Source organism: Oncorhynchus masou, chromosome 23, assembly GCF_036934945.1.
Source record: "Oncorhynchus masou masou isolate Uvic2021 chromosome 23, UVic_Omas_1.1, whole genome shotgun sequence".
NCBI classification, from domain to species: Eukaryota; Metazoa; Chordata; class Actinopteri; order Salmoniformes; family Salmonidae; genus Oncorhynchus; species Oncorhynchus masou.
Window position 1 is genome coordinate 15332588 of NC_088234.1, and position 24912 is coordinate 15357499.

General features: G+C 43.8%; 2 protein-coding genes and 1 pseudogene across 3 annotated transcripts; all 3 read right to left on the minus strand.

The window, feature by feature from the left end:
• Nucleotides 1–419: 419 nt before the first annotated feature.
• Nucleotides 420–6552, minus strand: LOC135510403 (E3 ubiquitin-protein ligase TRIM41-like). The gene is made up of 7 exons (XM_064931282.1): nt 6432–6552; nt 5594–6180; nt 5415–5510; nt 5053–5286; nt 4570–4717; nt 4450–4476; nt 420–1290 (listed from the first exon to the last, which is right to left on the minus strand). Exons 2-7 carry the CDS (start codon nt 6176–6178, stop codon nt 707–709), a joined length of 1674 nt encoding a protein of 557 aa, XP_064787354.1. The 5' UTR covers nt 6179–6180; nt 6432–6552; the 3' UTR covers nt 420–706.
• Nucleotides 6553–12377: 5825 nt separating this feature from the next.
• LOC135510404 (zinc-binding protein A33-like) lies at nt 12378–15689 on the minus strand. Of its 2 annotated transcripts, XM_064931283.1 has the most exons (7): nt 15594–15689; nt 14583–15166; nt 14400–14495; nt 13936–14169; nt 13667–13814; nt 13535–13561; nt 12378–13397 (listed from the first exon to the last, which is right to left on the minus strand). In XM_064931283.1, the coding sequence occupies exons 2-7, from the start codon at nt 15162–15164 to the stop codon at nt 12817–12819; spliced, it is 1668 nt and encodes a 555-aa protein (XP_064787355.1). In that variant the 5' UTR covers nt 15165–15166; nt 15594–15689; the 3' UTR covers nt 12378–12816. The 2 variants fall into 2 exon arrangements, with proteins under 2 accessions (XP_064787355.1, XP_064787356.1); XM_064931284.1 differs by having other exon boundaries at nt 14583–15689.
• A 255-nt stretch (nt 15690–15944) lies between these two features.
• On the minus strand, nt 15945–24506 carry LOC135511255 (nuclear factor 7, brain-like; annotated as a pseudogene).
• Between the last annotated feature and the right edge of the window lie 406 nt (nt 24507–24912).

Genomic DNA, 24912 nt, shown 5'->3' on the forward strand with positions numbered 1-24912 from the left:
GCTCGGGGCTTTGGGTCTGAACCCCGATCGGTGCAACTGGATCCTGGACTTCCTGAGATGCCGCCCCCAGGTGGTGAAGGTGGGAAACAACACCTCCACTTCGCTGATCCTCAACACAGGGTCACCACAAGGTTGCGTGCTCAGTCCCCTCCTGTACTCCCTGTTCACCTATGACCCATGACGAGACAGCCTGAGGGCCCGGGCGGAGTGTTGCCAGGAAAATAACCTCTCCCTCAACGTCAACAAAACAAAGGAGCTGATTGTGAACTTCAGGAAACAGGGAGCACGCCCCTATCCACATCAACGGGACCGCAGTGGAGAAGATGGAGAGCTTCAAGTTCCTCGGCATACACATCAATGACAATCTGAAAAGGTTCACCCACAATGACAATGTGGTGAAGAAGGCGCAATCCAAAATGTAGATTCGAAAAATATTTATTTTGTCTTGATTTATAACACTCATAGTGTACATACAAACTAAACAGCCATTGATACAAAAGGCAACAGTGTCAACAATATTCGATTATTGTTGTGCAATATGCAAAATGTCTATAAAATGTGTTTTGACACTGTCAATAAAGATACATTAGACATAAATATTTATAGAATTTATAGAAAGTGAACCACATTATGATGCATTAGAGTGACTGGAAGGAAAACTATAAAACCTGATTTCTAGAGTGCTAGAGCCATACAATTAATATGGTTACTCTTTAGCTTTAGAGACGGCTTGCAGGAGTGATAGGTAGCGTGCTCTTGGGTCCTCCATGCAGGAAATGACCAATGCCTCTGACTTTTTGGCCTTGCTATACACGTAAAAGTAAGGGTAGAGTTTCTCAGTGAAAGACTGGTTTGTGAAAGAGTAGATGTGATATTTTTCATCCACGTCGTAGAAGGAGACCTGACCCCTCTCATAGTCCACATAGATCCCAATTGTTCTAGGCCTGGGGTTCAGATAAAGATTCTGAAGGGGGGAGGAATGAACCTTATAATCAAATCCATCTTTTCCCAGTGCAAAGAACCCATGCGCTGAGTTAATTTGGACCTTTTCCTTCCTGTTTACTGTTTCCTTGGCAACACCTACAACCCAGTCATTTCTTAGGCCCACCTGAACCTCCCAGTAATGGCGTTCAGAGTTGAAGCCTTTCTCTCCTAAAACCATGGGGTAGGTGTCGAACCTCTCTGGGTTGTCAGCTACGATCTGGGGTGTTTTAGAGTCTTTGATGCGTTTGCCACCATCAAACAGGCATATCCAACGACTTGCTGTGTTCGAGTCCAGGGTGACGTCCTCTGTGGAACAGAAAATTGACAGCAACCTTATTGAAATATATAGTGCTGCGAAAAAGTTTTTGCCTTTCTGATTCTCTATTTTTGCACATTTGTGATACTGAATGTTTTCAGTTCTTCAACATAAACCTAATATTAGATCAAGGGAACCTGAGTTTACAAATAACAAAGTTATGCAACACCGAATTCCACTGTGTGAAAAAATATTTGCACCCTTACTCTCAATAACTGGTTGTGTCACCACTGCAATGACTGCAACCAAATGCTTCCTGTCATTGTTGATCAGTATCTCACATTGCTATGTAAGAATTTTGGACCACTCTTCCATGCAGAACTGCTTTAACTCAGTGATATTTGCAGGTTTTCAATAATGAACTGCTTGTTTCAAGTCCTGCCACAGCATCCCAATTGGGATTAGGGCTGGACTTTCTAGTTTAGGTCATTCCATTGCGTTTTAACTAGTTGCGACGAGCAATCCCGTATCCGGGAGCGTAATCATAGCCTCAAACGCATTGGCATAACGCAACGGACATAAATACCCCTATAAACTTTTCCTATTCATGAAAATCGCAAATTAAATGAAATAAATATATTCAAACACAAGCTTAGCCTTTTGTTAATTAACCTCTTGAAACTCCCCATCCCGGATCCGGGATTGTGACTAAGCCTCAGGCTCATTAGCATAACGCAACGTTAACGATTTCTGAAAATCGCAAATAAAATTAAAATAATGCGTTTGCTCTCAAGCTTAGCCTTTTCTTAACAACACTGTCATCTCAGATTTTCAAAATATGCTTTTGAACCATAGAAATTGACTAATTTGTGTAAGAGTATGCAAAGCTAGCATAGCATTTTGTGTAGCATGTAGCACGCAACATTTTCACAAAAGCCAGATAACCAAATAAATAAAATCATTTACCTTTGAAGAGCTTCTGATGTTTTCAATGAGGAGACTCCCAGCCACATACCAGATGCGCAGTGTTTCCTGAAAGCGTCTGTGTGTAGGAGAAATCGTTCCGTTTTCTACATTGCGCCTGGCTACCGAAACGAACCGAAAATGCAGTCACCTACAACGTGAAACTTTTTCCGGATTAACTACATAATATCGACCGAAACATGGCAAACGTTGTTTGGAATCAATCCTCAAGGTGTTTTTTCACATATCTCTTCATTGACATGCAGTTCGTGGAAGCTTGCTTCTCTCTCTGTGCCCCATGGAAAAATACTGGCAGGTGACTTTTGCGCACCAATTTCGGCGCAGGACACCGGGCGGACACGTGGTAAATGTGGTCTCTTATGGTCAATCTTCCAATGATCTGCCTACAAATACGTCACAATGCTGCAGACACCTTGGGGAAACGACAGAAAGGGCAGACTCATTCCTCTTGCGTTCACAGCCATATAAGGAGATCATGAAAGACAGAGCCTCAAAAATCCTTGTCATTTCCTGGATGCCAAGTCATCTTGGTTTTGCCTGAAGCTCACGTTAAAGGGCACGCACAGAGAAGATATTTGTATTTCTGGACACGTCAGAGTGTTTTCTTTCGAACAGTAGCAATTATATGCATAGTCGAGCATCTTTTTGTGACAAAATATCTTGTTTAAAACGGGAACGTTTTTCTTCCAAAAATGAAATAGCGCCACCATAGGTGTAAGAGGTTAACAACACTGTCATCTCAAACATGCGTTACAGCCAACACTAGACAAGCATTTGTGTAAGTTTATCATGGCATAATGCAATGCTTGGCTTTGCTGGCAGCAGGCAACATTTTCACGAAAATAAGAAAAGCAACCAAATTAAATCATTTTCCTTTGAAGAACTTTAGATGCTTTCATTCAGCAGACTCCCAGTTAGGTAGCAAATGTTCCTTTTTTCCAAAAATATGATTTTTGTAGGTGAAAAAGCTCCCGTTTCTTCACCATGCTTGGCTGAGAAATCGACCGAAAAATGCTACAACTATAATGCCAAACTTTTTTCAAAATTAGCTACATAATATCGACAGAAACACGGCAAACGTTGTTTAGGACCCATCCTCAAGATGTTTTTAACAAATATAGTCGATAATATATCCGTCGAGGCAGTTGGTTTCTCATAAGAAGCGATTGGAAAAATGGCTACCTCAGTATTTTACGCAAGGTTTTCTGCGCGAGACACCATGTGACCACATGCCATATATGGTCCCTTACAGCCATTCTTCAATGGAAATGCCTAAGACGTCACAATGCTGTAGACACCTTGGGGAAAACGTGGAAAACGTAAGCTCATTCGTAGCTCATTCACAGCCATATAAGGAGTCATTGGCATGAGGCGGTTTAAAAAAATGCGGCACTTCCTGGTTGGATTTTTATCTGGGTTTCGCCTGTAACATCAGTTCTGTGGCACTCACAGACAATATCTTTGCAGTTTTGGAAACGTCAGCGTGTCTTATTTCCAAAGCTGTCAATTATATGCATAGTCAAGCATCTTTTCGTGACAGAATATCTTGTTTAAAACGGGAACATTTTTCATCCAAAAATTAAAATAGCGCCCCCTAAATCCAACAATGTTATGTAGACTTGATTGTGTGCTTTGGAAAATGGTCTTGCTGCATGAACCAGCTGTGCTTCAGCTTCAGCTCACAGACGGATGGTCTAATATTCTCTTGTTGAATTATCTGATACAGAGCAGAAATCATGACCTAACCCCAATTGAGATGTTGTGGCAGGACTTGAACTGAGCAGTTCATGCTTGAAAACCCACAAATGAGTTAAAGCATTTCTGCATAGAAGAGGGGCCACAATTCCTCCACAGTGATGTGAGAGACTGATCAACAACTACAGGAAGCATTTGGTTGGAGTCATTGCAGATAAAGGTGGCACAACCAGTTAGAGTGTAAGGGGGCAATTTATTTTTTACACGGGCATTGGGTGTTTTATAACTTTGTTAATGAAATAAATTAAATACGTATGTCATTGTTGTGTTATTTGTTCATTCAGGTTCCCTTTATCTAATATCAGATTTGGTTGAAGATCTCATAACATTCAGTGTCAAAAATATGCACGAGTCGAGAAAATTTGATAGAGGGAAAATACTTCATCATAGCACTGTATTCATTGTTAATGGCAATTACTGCTCTGATTTAAGTTTCATACTGCTTGTAGTTGAAGAATTTAGCATCTTACCTTTAAAACCCCTCATTCTCTTCAGTTCTGAAAAAATATGAAAATTATCCACTACTACTATCCTCCACTATATTTACATTCAGAAATATATATATTTTTTGTAATTTAACGTAAGCTTACCCAAGTCTGTTAGTGTTTTCAATTCTCTCTTGAATATCTCCACCAGATTGGACACGGCTCTCCTCACTGTCCCAACACACAGATCTGAGTACACACTGATCTCAGGAAAGTCCTTGGTGGATGGAGGGGCACATAGGGTCAGGTAAGTCTACAGTGAAGGAGATCAGAAAGCCAACAACATTAAGTTATACAGTGCCTTGCGAAAGTATTCGGCCCCCTTGAACTTTGCGACCTTTTGCCACATTTCAGGCTTCAAACATAAAGATATAAAACTGTATTTTTTTGTGAAGAATCAACAACAAGTGGGACACAATCATGAAGTGGAACGACATTTATTGGATATTTCAAACTTTTTTAACAAATCAAAAACTGAAAAATTGTGCGTGCAAAATTATTCAGGGGGCCAAATACTTTCGCAAGGCACTGTATACAGTATAGTAATCTTCTGACACATTGACATCAACCACTGAGAGTGATACTGGCCTGTAGAAAGTGGAGGTGATCCTCAGTGTGTGAGAGCTGCTCCAGCTCAGTGCTTCTCCTCTGTAACTCAGTGATTTCCTGCTCCAGGTCATTGACGAGCCCTTCAGCCCTTTTCTCTGCTGCAGTTTGCATCGCCTCCATCAACTGCTTTAGATTGGTTCGTCTTTCTTCAATCGAACGCGACAGATTGGTGAAGAGATTTTCACTGTCCTCAATATCTTTGTTTGTACTTTTCTGATGTAATGGAAATATGTTTACACACTATTTATTAACTGATTGAATTGTTATACCCATTTTCCCATTGATTACATTAACATTGTGTATTGGTGATATTTTTTATGATGACATTTCTAAAGACTTACCCTACTGAGCTCCACGGAGTGTTTGATTTCATCCACCCTTTTCTGTCTGACCTGGACCATCTTTTCAACCTCTACTTTAGCGGCTGCAAGCTCACCCTATAGACAGACAATATTGAAATAAATCAATTCTGTTTTTGCAGAAAAATACATGTTAACTGTGTGGTTTCAACAAATCTCACCTTCTGGTGTACTCCCATGTCTTCAATGGGCACAGTATCGTGAGACTTGTGGTCTGTCTCAGCACAAAACTGACACACACATGTCTGGTCGCTCCTACAGAACAGCTCCAGCAGCCTATCATGCTTCTTGCACATCCTGTCCTCCAGGTTCTCCACTGGGTCGATCAGCTTGTGTCTCTTCAGATTCACCACTCTTTGATGATGCTCCAGGTGAGTCTCACAGTAAGAGGTGAGACACACCACGCAGGACTTCAGGGCCTTGAGCTTTCTTGTAGAACAAACATCACAAGCAATCTCCCCAGGAGCAGCTAAGCATTCTGGTACATTAAGTCTTCTTCTCTTGATATGCACAGAGATCTCTTCTATCACAGAGTTGGTGGAGACCTCTGGTCTCACATAGAATTGTTTCTGACATTTTGGACAGTGGCATAATATCTCACTGTTATCCCAGTGTCCACTAATACAGGCTTTGCAGAAGGTGTGGCCACAAGGAGTGGTAACTGGATCAGTGAACACCTTCAGGCAGATAGAGCACAAGAACTGCTCTTCTGGTAGAAGGCTGCTGTCAACATTCAATGATGACATCTCTATGGGGGAAGATATGTTATTATTCTATTATTATGGCTCTTGAATCATCCATATACTTTGAGTCAATATACATTTAGTCCACTTGTAGCTACATCATCATTAATAAGACTGTTCTCCATCCTGTTGAGAGTGACTCACTGTACTTGCATGTAACCCAACACCTCTTGCCAATTAATTGAAACCTAAAGTTGAACATCACTTTCTTTCACTTCACTAAGCAAATGTAAAAAGTAAGAAAAAAAGCTACTACCTGTTTTGTCTTTTTTTAGCTAGATTTGTCCCGGCATACTTTTCAAACACAGACAGGAATCACCAGGACAGGAAAGAAAACTATCACACACACATACAGTACTCCAAGAAGATAAATGCTGTTCCTTTTAGAAGGGAGAAGGCTGAGCATTTGAAAAGGAGGAGCTACATTTCATAATTTCACTGAAAATGAAACTTAAAACTCTCACTGGAAACATTCACATGTGACTGTAACAACACGTGTGTAGGTGACAGGGAAGTCAGGTGCAGGAGAATCGAACTTGGTATAAATTGAGTCGTTTAATAAACTTAATTAACAAAACTCCAAAAACCAAAATACAACATAAATAAAAGTGGGTACAAGAACCCGTCGCGCACCAATACATAATACACGAACATAAAAACAAACAATCTCTGACAAGGACATGATGGGAAACAGTGGGTTAAATACACAACATGTAATTGATGGGATTGGAACCAGGTGTGAAGGAAGACAAGACAAAACCAATGGAAAATGAAAAATGGGTCAGGGATGGCTAAAAGATTGGTGATGTCGACCGCCGAACACCGCCTGAAGAGAGGGACCGACTTCGGCGGAAGTCATGACAGTACCGCCCCCTGACGCGTAGCTCCAGCAGCGCGTTGGCACTGACCTCGGGGACAACCCAGAGGGCGAGGTGCAGGGCAAACCAGATGGAGACGGTGGAAATCTCGCAGCATGGAAGGATCCAACACGTCCTCCACCGGAACCCAGCATCTCTCCTCCGGACCATACCCCTCCCAGTTCACGAGGTACTGAAGGCCCCTCGCCCGCTGTCTCGAATCCAGTATGGAATGAACGGAGTACGCCGGGGGCCCCTCGATGTCCAGAGGGGGCAGAGGAACCTCCTGTACCTCAGACTCCTGGAGATGCAGTTTTGGACCATTTTGAGGAGTTCACCCGCCGTTTCCGGGCAGTCTTCACCACCCACCCAAGGGCTGACTGACGGGTGAACTCCTCAAAATGGTCCAACAGTGCATCTCCCTCTCTCCACACGGCGTTGGCCCACTCCAGGGCTTTCCCGGTGAGGCACGAGACATGGGCGGACACCTTCTCGCGGTCTGATGGAGCGTGACCAGATAGAGGTTTAGTTGGAGGAGGAAACCCTGGCAGTAGGCAGCACTCCCATCATACTCCTGTGGCATGGAGAGACGGATCCCACTGGGTTTAGGCGGGAAAGGGGCGCTCAAGAGAGACCCCGGTTGTGCTGGTAGAGGCGCTGGAAGAACTCCCTGTCTCTCCCAGCGGTCCATAGTCTGGACAACGCGATCCATGGCAGCAGCCAGATGGTAAAGCTTTACCGCATGATCTTGGACGGTTCCGGGTTGGAGCGAGCGGTCGCATCTACACTTCGGTCCGCAGGTAGTATAACTTTTCATTACATTTCCATTACATTTCATTATAGTACAACGGTTTGATTTGTCTAATCTTAGCAATTTCTTCTTAGCTAGCTACATAGCCGTCTTTGTATCAAAGATAATTGCGTAATTATCGTATTTCGTCGTCCTAACGTAGTCTACACTGCTATCTGCCCAGCAGCTAGCTAACGTCTACCGTCTACTAGCACTGTAGAAACTATTACACTCAACTGAACGACTCGATTAATGTAGTGTTAGCTAGCTACATAGTTGTCTTTGCTGTCTTCGTATCCAAGATAATTGTGTAGTTTAGAGTGTGTAGACTTAGAGTGATTATCTTAATTTACCGAGGTTAGCTAGCCAGCTATTTGTCGTCCTTAACGTAGGAGATACTGCTAGCTAGTTAGCCAACAGTTAGCCAACGTCTACCGAATTAAACTTCAACAACCCGGTCAACATTCCGCTTCGCTCCACAGGTAGTATCACATTTTCATTTCACTTCATTACAGTACAACGGTTTGATTTGTTTGATCGTAGCTAGCTAGCTACATAGCCGTCTTTGTATCTAAGACAATTGTGTAGTCTAGAGCGATTTTCTAGGTTAGCTAGCCAGCTATTGTCGTTCTTTTAACGTAACGTAACGTAATCAACACTGCTAGCTAGCCAGCTAGCCCCCGAATAGCAGCACTGTAGAAACTATTACACTCGACGGAACGACTTGATTAGTGTAGTGTCAACAACGCAGCCACTGCCAGCTAGCCTACTCCAGCAGTACTGTATCATTTCAATCATTTTAGTCAATAAGATTCTTGCTACGTAAGCTTAACTTTCTGAACATTCGAGACGTGTAGTCCACTTGTCATTCCAATCTCCTTTGCATTAGCGTAGCCTCTTCTGTAGCCTGTCAACTATGTGTCTATCTATCCCTGTTCTCTCCTCTCTGCACAGACCATACAAACGCTCCACACCGCGTGGCCGCGGCCACCCTAATCTGGTGGTCCCAGCGCGCACGACCCACGTGGAGTTCCAGGTCTCCGGTAGCCTCTGGAACTGTCGATCTGCGGCCAACAAGGCAGAGTTCATCTCAGCCTATGCCTCCCTCCAGTCCCTCGACTTCTTGGCACTGACGGAAACATGGATCACCACAGATAACACTGCTACTCCTACTGCTCTCTCTTCGTCCGCCCACGTGTTCTCGCACACCCCGAGAGCTTCTGGTCAGCGGGGTGGTGGCACCGGGATCCTCATCTCTCCCAAGTGGTCATTCTCTCTTTCTCCCCTTACCCATCTGTCTATTGCCTCCTTTGAATTCCATGCTGTCACAGTTACCAGCCCTTTCAAGCTTAACATCCTTATCATTTATCGCCCTCCAGGTTCCCTCGGAGAGTTCATCAATGAGCTTGATGCCTTGATAAGCTCCTTTCCTGAGGACGGCTCACCTCTCACAGTCCTGGGCGACTTTAACCTCCCCATGTCTACCTTTAACTCATTCCTCTCTGCCTCCTTCTTTCCACTCCTCTCCTCTTTTGACCTCACCCTCTCACCTTCCCCCCCTACTCACAAGGCAGGCAATACGCTCGACCTCATCTTTACTAGATGCTGTTCTTCCACTAACCTCATTGCAACTCCCCTCCAAGACTCCGACCACTACCTTGTATCCTTTTCCCTCTCGCTCTCATCCAACACTTCCCACACTGCCCCTACTCGGATGGTATCGCGCCGTCCCAACCTTCGCTCTCTCTCCCCCGCTACTCTCTCCTCTTCCATCCTATCATCTCTTCCCTCTCCTCATACCTTCTCCAACCTATCTCCTGATTCTGCCTCCTCAACCCTCCTCTCTTCCCTTTCTGCATCCTTTGACTCTCTATGTCCCCTATCCACCAGGCCGGCTCGGTCCTCCCCTCCCGCTCCGTGGCTCGACGACTCATTGCGAGCTCACAGAACAGTGCTCCGGGCAGCCGAGCGGAAATGGAGGAAAACTCGCCTCCCTGCGGACCTGGCATCCTTTCACTCCCTCCTCTCTACATTTTCCTCCTCTGTCTCTGCTGCTAAAGCCACTTTCTACCACTCTAAATTCCAAGCATCTGCCTCTAACCCTAGGAAGCTCTTTGCCACCTTCTCCTCCCTCCTGAATCCTCCTCCCCCTCCCCCCCCTCCTCCCTCTCTGCAGATGACTTCGTCAACCATTTTGAAAAGAAGGTCGACGACATCCGATCCTCGTTTGCTAAGTCAAACGACACCGCTGGTTCTGCTCACACTGCCCTACCCTGTGCTCTGACCTCTTTCTCCCCTCTCTCTCCAGATGAAATCTCGCTTCTTGTGACGGCCGGCCGCCCAACAACCTGCCCGCTTGACCCTATCCCCTCCTCTCTTCTCCAGACCATTTCCGGAGACCTTCTCCCTTACCTCACCTCGCTCATCAACTCATCCCTGACCGCTGGCTACGTCCCTTCCGTCTTCAAGAGAGCGAGAGTTGCACCCCTTCTGAAAAAACCTACACTCGACCCCTCCGATGTCAACAACTACAGACCAGTATCCCTTCTTTCTTTTCTCTCCAAACTCTTGAACGTGCCGTCCTTGGCCAGCTCTACCGCTATCTCTCTCAGAATGACCTTCTTGATCCAAATCAGTCAGGTTTCAAGACTAGTCATTCAACTGAGACTGCTCTTCTCTGTATCACGGAGGCGCTCCGCACTGCTAAAGCTAACTCTCTCTCCTCTGCTCTCATCCTTCTAGACCTATCGGCTGCCTTCGATACTGTGAACCATCAGATCCTCCTCTCCACCCTCTCCGAGTTGGGCATCTCCGGCGCGGCCCACGCTTGGATTGCGTCCTACCTGACAGGTCGCTCCTACCAGGTGGCGTGGCGAGAATCTGTCTCCTCGCCACGCGCTCTCACCACTGGTGTCCCCCAGGGCTCTGTTCTAGGCCCTCTCCTATTCTCGCTATACACCAAGTCACTTGGCTCTGTCATAACCTCACATGGTCTCTCCTATCATTGCTATGCAGACGACACACAATTAATCTTCTCCTTTCCCCCTTCTGATGACCAGGTGGCGAATCGCATCTCTGCATGTCTGGCAGACATATCAGTGTGGATGACGGATCACCACCTCAAGCTGAACCTCGGCAAGACGGAGCTGCTCTTCCTCCCGGGGAAGGACTGCCCGTTCCATGATCTCGCCATCACGGTTGACAACTCCATTGTATCCTCCTCCCAGAGCGCTAAGAACCTTGGCGTGATCCTGGACAACACCCTGTCGTTCTCAACTAACATCAAGGCGGTGGCCCGTTCCTGTAGGTTCATGCTCTACAACATCCGCAGAGTACGACCCTGCCTCACACAGGAAGCGGCGCAAGTCCTAATCCAGGCACTTGTCATCTCCCGTCTCGATTACTGCAACTCGCTGTTGGCTGGGCTCCCTGCCTGTGCCATTAAACCCCTACAACTCATCCAGAACGCCGCAGCCCGTCTGGTGTTCAACATTCCCAAGTTCTCTCACGTCACCCCGCTCCTCCGCTCTCTCCACTGGCTTCCAGTTGAAGCTCGCATCCGCTACAAGACCATGGTGCTTGCCTACGGAGCTGTGAGGGGAACGGCACCGCAGTACCTCCAGGCTCTGATCAGGCCCTACACCCAAACAAGGGCACTGCGTTCATCCACCTCTGGCCTGCTCGCCTCCCTACCACTGAGGAAGTACAGTTCCCGCTCAGCCCAGTCAAAACTGTTCGCTGCTCTGGCCCCCAATGGTGGAACAAACTCCCTCACGACGCCAGGACAGCGGAGTCAATCACCACCTTCCGGAGACACCTGAAACCCCACCTCTTCAAGGAATACCTAGGATAGGATAAAGTAATCCTTCTCACCCCCCCCCCTTAAATGATTTAGATGCACTATTGTAAAGTGGCTGTTCCACTGGATGTCAGAAGGTGAATTCACCAATTTGTAAGTCGCTCTGGATAAGAGCGTCTGCTAAATGACTTAAATGTAAATGTTAAATGTGCTCCTCCACCTCCATGGCCGGGGTACCTTCTCCTGCTGACTCCATAGGTGGTCGGAGATTCTGTAACAACGTGTGTCTAGGTGGCAGTGAAGTCAGGCTCAGGAGAATCGAATTTTGTATAATTGGAGTTTGGTATAAAAGTGGGTACAAAAACCCATCGTGCACCAATACATAATACACAAACATTCAAACAAACAATCTCCGACAAGGACATGATGGGAAACAGACTGTTAAATACACAATCTGTAATTGATGGAATTGGAACCAGGTGTGAAGGAAGACAAGACAAAAATAATGGAAAATGAAAAATGGATCAGTGATGATTAGAAGATCAGTGACGTCGACCGCCGAACACCGCCCGAACAAGGAGAGTTACCGACTTCGGCAGAAGTCGTGACAATGATGGCCAAATTTTCAACTTGAGGTGTAGGTTTTTCATACTTTATGATAACAATCTTACACAACATGGAGAATAGATAAACATTCATATATTGTTGAAAATCTATGTACATGTTTTTACATAGTATGCAATACACATCTGAGAGAGTAGGTAGATTATGCAAATAGGCATTTAATGTTAAATGGCAAGGCAGAGAATAATAATGTAATAATCAGAGATACAATCAAGTCACGGCCACAGCAAGCCTGGGTGCAAATAATAGGTCACGCTGTTTGAGTTGTTCTTTCCTTGTTCAATGTCATCAATTGTACTATCCTCTCTTGCAAATCTTATGCATACAACAATGTTTCAAACATGTAAATACAACAGAATTTCACACACATATTTGATGACAACATAACAACTTTATGTATTCCTTCATTTTATAACTTTTACTGTTGTTTATGAAGAAACACATGCTATATAAACATGCTATAATATTATACTACATCAGAGGAAACTAGTGAGGTGTGACAAGTCATTTAATTGTGTGTAATATTGAGTACTATTGAGTAATAGTATCTAGCCTTTTATGTTGAGTATCTTCACTTTGCGGTATTAGCGAGTCTCCTCAAATGGTCTTGGTACATCTTTGTCCAATCGATGGAAATGACCAGCGACTCAGACTTCTTTTTCATGCTGTAGAGGTAAAAGTAAGGGTAAAGTTTCCCGGTGAAGGACAGGCCAAGGAATGAGTAGAGGTGTAAGTTCGCCAGCACATCATAAAAAGACACCTGCCCTTTCTCGTAATCAACATACACACCGACTCTTCTCGGTTTGGGGTTCAGATTGAGGGTGGTAGAGGGAGAAGAACCAGCCTCATACCCCAAGTATCCGCTCTTTGACAAAAGAATGAAGCCATGTTCGGGATTCTTTTTCACCGCCTTCTTCCGGTTGACGGCCCTCATGGCAATGCCGACCTCCCACCTCCCACTCACGCCCACCTGGACTTCCCAGTAATGGCGTCCAGAGTTGAATCCCTTCTCTCCTAAGACCGCTGAGTAGTAGTCAAACCTCTTTGGATTGTCAGACACCCTCTGGGCTGTTTTGGCGTACTTTATTTGCGTTCCGTCTTCAGAGAGCTGTAGCCAACGATTTGCAGTGTTGGGGTCCAGAGTGACTTCATCTGAGGAGCAGAGATATGGGCCAATATATCATTTAGATAACATTTACAAAACATATAGCACAATTATGGGCCATATCATGGTTGTTAATGACCATTAACTTCGTTATCATTCTCAAAGAAATTACAATTTATGTCACCTTTGAACTCTCGCATTCTTGTGAGTTCTGTAAGAAAATAGACAGCACATCATTAAACAATACAGACAGAATACAATAGGACAGATTTTTTTAAATGCTTCTTTAAAAGCTATTGGTCAAAATGAATCTTACCTATTTCTGTAAGAACTTTTAGTTCTCCTCTTATGTTTTCCTCAATTTGAGACAAGGATCTTCTCAAAGTCCCCACACACAGATCAGTGTGAACACTCACCCTGGACCATTTCTTAGTAGACGGAGGAGCGCGAAGGGACGGCAAACTCTACAACCCCCCAAAATGTATTCATTATCTCAGAAGTTCAGCGAGTTTTCACTTCATACATTTACAGTATATTGAGGATATAGATGAACCTAACCTATTGATGACAGAGAAGGACACTGACCTGTAGGAGGTGGAGGTGGTCCTCAGTGTGTGAGAGCTGCTCCAGCTCAGTGCTTCTCTTCTGTAGCTCAGTGATTTCCTGCTCCAACTGTTGGGTGAGCCCTTCAGCTCTCCTCTCCGCTGCTTTTTGCCTCTCCTCTATTACCTTGACAAGCTTCGTTCTCCTTTTTTTTATAGACTGTAACAGTTCAGTGAAAAGCTTTTCACTGTCCTCCACTTCTTTCTCAGTACTTTTCTAATGAAAAAAAATTGCATGTAGAGTTAATTACTTCAAAAGCAGAATATTTGGTTAATACTCTACTATAAACTGCTTGAATACAGAAGATACCTGCCTTCTGATCAATTGATTGAATAATATTCATTTTGGTTTAAAAAAAAATGTAAACACATTTTCCCACTGGCCAAATAAACATTATGGTAATCCAGTGTGGTAATGTTACATCTTCTATTTTTGTCAGAACTTACTTTGCTGAGCACCACTGAGCTTTTGATCTCCTCCAGCTTTGCATGTCTGTCCTGAATCATTTTCTGCACCTCTGCCTTAGTGGACACAAGCTCAGCCTGTGGAAAATCATATCAAGTATGCATGAAGGAAATTAATATGTTGTCGAAAAAGAATGATAGAAAAAAATTGAATTAAGGTCTTACCTTTTGTTTGACTCCCTCCTCTTCAATGGGTACAGTATTGTGACACTTGTGGTCAGTCTCAGTACACAAAACACACACACATGTCTGATCAGTCCTACAGAACAGCTCCAGGCCTCTTTCGTGCTTCTTACACATCCTGTCCTCCAGGTTCTCCACAGGGTCGATCAGCTTGTGTCTCTTCAGATTCACCACTCTCTGATGAGGCTCCAGGTGAATCTCACAGTAAGAAGTCAGACACACCAGGCAGGACTTCAGGGCCTTGAGCTTTATTGTGGAACAAACATCACAAGCCACCTCCCAAGGAGCAGCTAAGCATTCTGGTATATCAAGTTTTCTTCTCTTGATATGCACTGAGATCTCCTCTATCACAGAGTTGGTGGAGACCTCTGGTCTCACATAGAATCGTTTCTGACATTTTAGACACTGGCATATCTCACTGTTATCCCAGTGTCCCCTAATACAGGCTTTGCAGAAGGTGTGGCCACAAGGAGTGGTAACTGGATCAGTGAACACCTTCAGGCAGATAGAGCACAATAACTGCTCTTCTGGCAGAAGGCTGCTGTCAACATTCAATGATGACATCTCTATGGGGGAAGATATGTTATTATTCAATTATAATGGCTCTTGAATAATCAGATGATTTTTGTACCTTTAGCCCATATACTTTAGCACAGTATTGATGAGGTTCATAAGAAATTACTTCAGCTCAATTACAGTGAAAATACTGTAAACACAAGTAAATATGTAGAAAATGAAAGTACACGCACAACATTTTAAGCAGATAAAACTGAACTACACTGCAAGCAAAGGCTTGTACCTACATCATAAATAATAAGACTGGTCTCCACCCTGTCGAGTGACTCACTGTAAACACATGTAACCCAACACCTCCAGCCAATTAACCAAAACCTCAAGATGAAAAACATTAGTTTCTTTTACTTTTTCTAAGAAAGCAACAACCCGAAAATAACAAAATAAGTCCAAAGTAAAACCAAAAAAACATATGCCTACCTGTTTTGTGAAGAAAAAAGAAAAAAATGTCTATAGCACGATTTGTCTGGGCTCACTTCTCAAAATGCACCACAAGAATGACAATAGCGAAACACACATACTCACAAATGGCGCTGTATTATATTCCATTTATAAAGAGAGGAGGGTGAATGTTTGAGAGGGAGGAGCTAAGTGACATTATTTTGCTGAAAGTGAAACTTTAAACTAACACAAAACATTCCCATTTGAAACCTACATTTTCAGATTGAGTGTGTTCAAACTTTTCAAAATCTCACAAGACATGGACCAAAGACAAAAATACATTTATTGTTGAAAATCATTCATATTTTTTTCACAATGTAAGTTGAATATGTAAATAGGTGCTAAAGTGCAAGTTAGAGAACAGTACTGGCATCCTCAGATACATTCAAGGACCTGGGATGAAACCAATGTCTGTTAGATTCATCTTCTTTCAGATATTTAATCTAGACTTTCACGAACAGGAAATATGCTATAAAAAAACAAAGAAAAAAAAACAACCACTTTTCCTACCAAGATTGTATTTTAAGTTATTTTCTGGGATGTGAGAAACGTTGTCAATAAATCGTTGAATTGGGAGCGTTAACAGTGTGCAGGCCTTCTTGTTCTATAAAGGTATTTTCTGCTCAAAGAATTGTAGTCTTTCAGAGTTGTTCGTCATCGCTGCAGTCTTTCTCAACAAGGTTCAACTGACATGGGGGATAGGGGGGGGCTGGACACCACCAAAATAAATACCATTGTTATCACCATGAAACAAATATTAAATGTGAGCCCCTCGTAAAATCGTAAAAATATATTGACGTCTGGCAGTCACACCCAGGGCACTTTGAGCTACCCCTAAGAGTCTACAGCGCATTCGGAAAGTACTCAGACGCCTTCCCCTTTTCCACATATTACGTTACAGCCTTAGTCTAAAATGTAAAAAAAAAATAAAAATAATTAAAGGGTATATTTTTTTTGTTCTCAATCTACACACAATACCCCATAATGTCAAAGCAAAACAGGTTTTTAGACATTTTTGCAAATGTATTAAAAATAAAGAACAGAAATACCTTTACATAAGTATTCAGACTCATTGCTATGGGACTCGCAATTGAGGTCAGGTGCATCCTGTTTCCATTGATCATCCTTGAGATGTTTCTACAACGTGATTGGAGTCCAGCTGGGGTAAATTCAATGAATTGGACATGATTTGGAAAGGCACAGGCCTGTCTATATAAAGGTCCCACAGTTGACAGCGCATGTCAAATCAAAAACCAAAAAGTTGTGAGGTCCGAGGCAGGATTGTGTCAAAGCACAGACCTGGGGAAGGGTACCAAAACATTTTTGCAGCATTGTAGGTCCCCAAGAACACAGTGGTCTCCATCATTCTTAAATGGAAGAAGTTTGGAACCACCAAGACTCTTCCGAGAGCTGGCCACACGGCCAAACTGAGCAATCGAGGGAGAAGGGCCTTGGTCAAGGAGGTGACCAAGAACCCAGTGGTCACTGACAGAGCTCCAGTTTCTCTGTGGAGATGGGAGAATCTTCCAGAAGGACAACCATCTCTGCAGCACTCCACCAATTAGGCTTTTATGGTAGAGTGGCCAGACAGAAGCCAATCCTCTGTAAAAGGCACATGAAAGCCTCATTGGAGTTTGCCAAAAGGCACATAAAGGCTCTCAGATTATGAGAAACAAGATTCTCTGGTCTGATGAAACCAATATTGTGTTTCAGCAGCAGGGACTGGGAGGATTGAGGGAAAGATGAATGGAGCAAAGTACAGAGAGATCTGTGATGAAAACATGGTTCAGAGCGCTCATGACCTCCGACTGGGGCAAAGGTTAACCTTCCAAAGGGACATCAACCCTAAGTCCACAGCCAATGATAATGCAGGAGTGGCTTCAGGACAAGTCTCCCCGTGTCCTTGAGTGGCCCAGCCAGAGCCCGGACTTGAACCCAATCTAACATCTCTGGAGAGACCTGAAAATAGCTGTGCGGCAACGCTCCCCATCCAATCTGACAGAGCTTGAGATGATCTGCAGAGAAGAATGGGAGAAACTCCCCAAATACAGGTGTGCCAAGTGTAACAGTATAATTTTAAACCGTCCCCTCACCCATACCCAGGCGTGAACCAGGGACCTTCTGCACACATCAACAACAGTCACCCACAAAGCATCGTTACCCATCGCTCCACAAAAGCCACGGCCTTGCAGAGCAAGGGGAACTACTACTTCAAGGTCTCAGAGCAAGTGACGTAACCGATCTAAACGCTATTTAGCGCGCACCGCTAACTAAGCTAGCCGTTTCACATCCGTTACACAAGCTTGAGGCGTAATAATTAAGAAGACTTGAGGCTGTAATCGCTGCAAAAGTGCTTCAAAGTATTGAGTAACAGTCGGAATACTTATGAAAATGTGATATTTCAGCGTTTTTTATCTTTAATAGATTTGTAACATTTTCAATTTATTGGGGGGGGGGGGTTGTCATGAAAGGCTAGATTGATGTGTAGATTGATGAGGGGAAAAACATTTAACCATTTTGAAATAAAGCTGTAACGTAACAAAATGTCTAAATGCACTGTATTTATATACACACACACGGGCAAAAAAGTATGACAGTCAAAATACTTATTTTCCACCATAATTTGCAAATAAATTCATTAAAAATCCTACAATGTGATTTTCTAGATTTTCTTTCTCATTTTGTCTGTCATAGATGAAGTTTACATATGATGAAAATTACAGGCCTCATCTTTTTAAGTGGGAGCACAATTGGTGGCTGACTAAATACTTTTTTGCCCCACTGTAATTAGAACATGGTTTCCCTACCAAGATCATTTGTACATGTATTTTCTGCACACAGAATTGTAGTCTTTCAGAGTTCCAGTCTTTCAGAGTTGCAGTCTTTCTCAGCATTGCTTCATCTGAGTCTTCTCCTTGGCCGGACAGATTACCACGGTATCCGACTGTTTATCACAACAGTACAAATAAAAGGGAAACAACTTTTCCTTAAAGCTGTCCTCCATGAACGTATAGATATGACTCCTCTCCCTCACATTGTAAAATGACATTTGGCCCTCTTCACAGTCCACGTACACCCCGACCCTCTTCGGCTTGGGGTCAAGGGTCAGCGGTAACGGCGGGGTCGTGAAGGCCTTATTCTCCAGACCTTTCTTCATGGCCAGCGCCCAGTAGCCCTGGGAGGAGCTGATGGCGATCCGGCCCTTCCTGTTGACCGACGCCTTGGCCACGCCTAGGTACCAGTCATCTTTGTCTCCCACCTGAACCTCCTAGTAGTGCCGCCCGGTGCTGAAGCCCTTGCAGCCCAGGACGATGACCACGGTATCAAAACGCTCTGGGACGTCCGGAAGGTCCTGCCACGCTCCGAGGTGTCGTACCTTTCGACCGTCCTCTGAGAGCTGGAGCCACGGATTGGCTGTGTCCGGGTCAAGTGTCAGGTCGACTGAGAATGGGGAGGAGAAATGTGTGAGCTACAGTATGTAATGCAATGAAATTACATTGAAAGTACTGTAAAAACAACGGTTAGTCTCAATATACATTTTTCAGGAGAGACCTGGTAAAGGTGTTAGGGATGTGTGGAATATATAGGAATAGGATGCAATTGCACCTGCCCACTGTTCTTAGGTCAGTTTTGTGTAACTCCCCTAATGGTTGAGCTTAGTTTTCCAGGCAAGGTAAACTGATAATAGATCTGCTTCTACCCACAGCTTCAGTTGACCCTTTGCTATGCCCTGCCCCAGAACTTTGGGCCATTAACCGCAGCGGTCCAATGGATAGCAACTGTTGTCGAGTCCGACTACGGGTAAACAACTCCAAGATGTTTGTAGTCAACTCAAACTTCTGTGTTTGGAGTGGAAGGAGTTGGCACTCGCTCGACACCCAGAGCACACTGAAATGGCTGCGCATAAGTAGGCTAACACCCCACCTCGTTATTGCAGAATCCTACTGTGTGATTATGAGGTGCTATACAAAATCCACAGACATTTCAAATAGACCTATTGAGGGAACTGTAGTCTACTCTTCAGATGTTTAATTGGAAACTGAAATTAGTACACTGACTATGTCTAAGCTCTCACATGGCCTTAATATTAAAATATTAACTCCTGCAGAATTAAGCATTTCTTTCAAAGAACAGAAGTGGAGAAATATAATTTATTTATTTTCTTCAGTTTCTTGAGATAATGCAAATGCCGCTAGATACTGTCTTTAACCTCATCCATTTAAAAACAAAACATTTTTCAACCACATAAAATAATCTATTTCCTTACAACCGGTCAAACTGAATTCATATGGACATTTGACAGAAAACATTTTGATTTTAGTTTTTTGAATTTCCTCCCCGGTCCCTAAATGCCTTTGCTCCGCGAAAGAAGCAGAGATGACAGAGAAAGCATTTGTTCTTTTGATTTATTACATTATTCTGGTGAGCAAGGGTTTATTTAGTCTACTAGAACAGTGTTTACCACACTTGGGGGCCCCCCCGCAATATAATTTATAATGGCAAAAAAACTGCATCTGATTATAGACAAGTTGACTAACAAATAGCCTACCAAAATATCCTAAAATCATAAGCAGAAATGTAGACAATAACAAAATCCTGCTCCACAGGTTAAATCATTCTGAGATCTGACTGTAGCCTAGTGCATTTTCTATATTAGTGGGTTAGGGTCGGGTGTGGGCCTTTGATTTTCACTTTATCACATATAGTCACGGATGGGTTACTAGCAATTTCAGGCAGGTGCAGGTGAACAATCGGCTGACCGTGCACCACTCGTCGGAGAAGGTAAACTGATCCTCGGTCTGCATCTACAGAAAACTTCTATCAACAGCTTCAATTGTACCAGTTACAATATTGCTTGTGACTTAAGGACTAGAATTGTGGATAATTTCACAGGTACATCTATGGATCAGAGGGAAAATAAAAATGTTCACCTGAGTATTTTGGAATTCTCTTCAGCTCTGTAAAATAAAGAAATAATCAATATCAATGTATAATTTGCTATATAGAACATTGGGGGTAATGTTTCCTTGACACAGATTAAGCCTATTTCTGGACCGAAAAGCACAATCAATTGGGAAATCACCATTGAAAATTATTTAAATTTTAAGGTGAGACTGTGTCCTGGAACCCGCCCCTAAAGGTGTGGACCTCATGTACAGCGGAATCAGAAACCTACCAGTGTCCACCAGTTTCTCAATTTCTTTAGCCAGTGTTTCTTCCAGTTCTGACACTGCTCTTCTGATGATCCCAACACATGCTTCAGAGTGAACCCTGGTCCCAGACCAGTCCTTAGTGGCTGGAGGGCTGCACAGGGCTGGGAAAATCTACACCGAGAGATATGAAAAAAAAACGGTGAGTCAGTCTACCTATGCAATATGTTTGTGTGCCATATTTCTACAGTATCTAGACTCTAAAATGAGTGGACATTCTGATGATGCTTGGGTACCACGCAAATATATTCTGCTATGCATTGGCAATGAAAGGAATGTATGAAATAATTCCAACCTGTAGGAAGTGGATGTGGTCTTCTGTGCATGAGAGGTGTTCCAGGTCTTTATTCCTCCTCTGTAGCTCCGTGATCTCCCGCTCCAGATCCCCTATGAGGCCCTGGGACCTTCTTGTATTATTAAAGAGACAGGACACCATAGTGTTACCTTAAAATAAAAATCATTTTATTGGTGAAATAAACATTTAGCAGACAATATTGCGGGTGTAGCGAAATGCTTGTGTTCCTAGTTCCAACAGTGCAGTAGTATCTAACAATTCACAACAATACACACACATCTAAAAGTAAAAGAATGGAATGAAAATACAGTAGAGTACAGCCTATACATATTAAATGAGTAAAACAGTATGTAAACATTATTAAAGTGACTAGTGTTCCATTTAAAGTGACCAACGATTCTATGTATGTAGGGCAGCAGCCTCTAAGGTGCGTGGTTGAGTAACCGGGTGGTAGCCGGCTAGTGATATTAGCAGTCTGATGGCCTTAAGATAGAAGCTGTTTTTCAGTCTCTCGGTTCCAGCATCGATGCACCTGTACTGACATCGCCTTCTGGATGATAGCGGGGTGAGTGGCCGTGGCTCGGGTGGTTGACGTCCTTGATAATCTTTTTGGCCTTCCTGTACATTGGGTGCCGCAGGTATCTTGGAGGGCAGGCAGTGTGCCCCCGGTGATGCATTGAGTAGACTACAACACCCTCTGGAGAGACCTGTGGTTGCGGCCGGAGAAGTTGCAGTAGCAGGCTGTGATACAGCCTGACAGGATGATCTCAAATGTACATCTGTGAATGTTTTTGAGGGTCCTAGGGGCCAACCCATATTTCTTCAGCCTCCTGAGGTTGAAGAGGCGCTGTTGCGGCTTCTTCACCACACTGACTGTGTGGGTGGACCATTTCAGATTGTCAGTGATGTGTACGCCGAGAAACTTGAACAGCTCCTTCGTTTTATTGACGTTGAGGGAGAGGTTTTTTTCCTGGCACTACTAATACAGGGCCCTCACTTCCTCTCTGTAGGCTGTTTTATCATGGTTGTTAATCAGGCCTACTACTGTTGTGTTGTTTGCAAACGTGATGATTGAGTTTGAGATGTGCGTGGCCAAGCAGTCATGGGTGAACAGGGAATACAGGAGGGGGCTGAACACACAACCTTGTGGGGACACTGGTTTGAGGATCAGCGTAGTTGAGGTGTTGTTTCCTACCTTCACCACCTGGCGGCCTGTCGAAGTCCTGGACCCAGTTGCACAGGGCAGGCTTGAGACCCAGGGCCCCAAGCTTAATGATGAGCTTGGAGGGTACTATGATGTTGAAGGCTGAGCTATATTCAATGAACAGCATTCTTACACATGTATTCCTCTTGTCCAGATGGAATAGGGCAGTGTGCAGTGCAATGGAAATTGCATAATGTGTGGATCTATTGGGGTAGTACGCAAATTGAAGTGGGTCTAGGGTGTCACTGCACTATGTACAGAACAGGGTACCTTTTAACCAGGGCCCGTATTGTTAAAAGTAGTAGGGAATAGGGTACCATTTTGCTAGCAGCCAAATAACTCACTTTATTCAGTTCCACTGAGTGTTTGATCTCCTCTACCTTCTTCAGTCTGTCCTGGATCATCTGCTGTACAGCAATCTCTGTCTTCTTCACCTGAGCCTGATGTGGAAAACGGAGGTGAGAGATAATGCATCTTACAGCAGGCAGTCTATAGCCTGGTCCCAGATCTGCTTATACAACATGTTGACAATGACCAACAAGGACTTGGCATGATAGCGCAAGCAGACTGGAATTCAGGGTAGGCAACATATTCTCTTCCAATAAAATCGAGGGCCTCACAAATTGTAGTGTTTTGTTGGTATTTAACAAATACACTTGATCTCTTCTGAAAGTTACTTTCACAAGCACAATGGACATCACTGTATGTCAGTTTTATTAGTAGTGGACTATAAATGTCTGACATCTTCTGGCCATAATGTGATGCAACATCAGGTTTAGACTATACTCTTTTGCTTTCCATGCTATGTGCATCAGGCCTTGACATCAGAAGAGTTGCTATGTCTTCGAAAATTATAAACCAATTCAATTCATTCTCAACACGTTCATATACAGTATAGTGTTTGCACAGTATGGGGCAAATCCTAACTTTAAGTCTCTCACTGACATCAATGCATGACTAAGAGAAAATTGGATGTTTGGATTTAACCTCAAGTCTAGGGGGTTTCCTCTCACCTTTTTGTCAGACCACTACCTCTCCACAGGGACAGAATAGTGGGCTCTGTGGTCTGTCTCGATGCACAGCACACACACACACACACACGTCTGGTCCTTCTTACAGAAGAGCTCCAGGAGCCTCTCATGCTTCGGACACATTCTATCTTCCAGGTTAGCCACAGGCTCAATCAGCTTGTGCTTAGTGAAGCGGGTGTTGTGGTTCTTCATGTGTTCCTCGCAGTACGAGGTCAGACACACCTACGAATAATTCATAATAATAATCCAAATAAATTATTACAATTGTTAAGCACTTTTCAGAACAAACATCAACTTGAATAATTTTCATCATCAAAATATAACAGACAAAAAATGTATAAATTATATATTATCCAAAACACAACAAACAAATCTAATAAGAATCGTATATCACCAGGCAGGACTTGACAGCCTTCATGCGATCACCCATGCAGACATCACAAGAAACCACACCCCAGGGAGTGTGGGGTGGAGATGGCAGAGCAAGGGCTGGTGGTGTCTTTGGCTTTTCCTCTGGTTTTGAATCCATTAATTCCTCTGGTTCCTGGCTGGTCGTTCGCTGCAGCTGTAGCTTCTGCATCTTTTGATTCAGCCTCAGCTCCTGAAGAAGTTTCTGCTGCTTTTGAACCAGATCCTGCTGTTCATTCTCAGTTTCCTGCTCCATCTTTTTCTCCTCCTGCTCCTTTCTCTGTTCCTCCATCTTCTTTTGTAGCTCACGTTCCTCTTTCAGCTCCTGCTGTTGGAGACGCTCTGCATTAATAACCCTGATGTCCTTGAATTGCTCTGCAATTTCCCTCAGGACGGTGTTGATACTAATGTCGGGCCTCTTGAAGAAGGTCTTCTTGCACATGGGGCATTGGAACAGGGCGGTGGTCTTCCAGTAGTCTAGGATGCAGCAGCGGCAGAAGTTATGTCCACAGGGGATGGAGACAGGGTTGGTGAACACGTCCAGACAGATGGAACAATGGACCTGCTCCTCCGCCAGATTTCCATTATTTCCTGCAAGGTAAGCCATTGCTGGCAAGGAACACCATGCACTGTCACACTTTACAATGCAGTGTTCTGTGACATATTGACATTGGGAACGTTGTCCAACCTGTGATATCTGACCTGTGAGATGCAGTAACATCAGGTGTATTTTAAAACAAAAAGGTCTCCAGGAAGTATGGATGGATGTTACTATCGTCTCCAAAATCTACTTCTCGAACCAGGATATTGGATATTAATTTCTAGTGTTTCTTGAAGAATTACTATTATAACACTAACAACAAATGTGGTCCTCGCCACTTCTGATGACGAGCCAAGCGAGATCTGTTGATAAGCGTGTGGGCATTCATTACTTGAATTATCCCCCCATGTTAAATAGACTAGGTAAGAGTTGTTTGATTTGGAAAGCAGGTTGTCAGCATGTTAAAACCCACCTGCTCTGGCCCACCCGCTTTGGAATTTGGGCAACAAGCATTTATGAACACATGGACTACGTTCCAAATGGAACCATAATACCCTATGCAGTGCACTACTTTTGACTAGTGCCCACGTGGCTCTGGTCAAAAGTAGT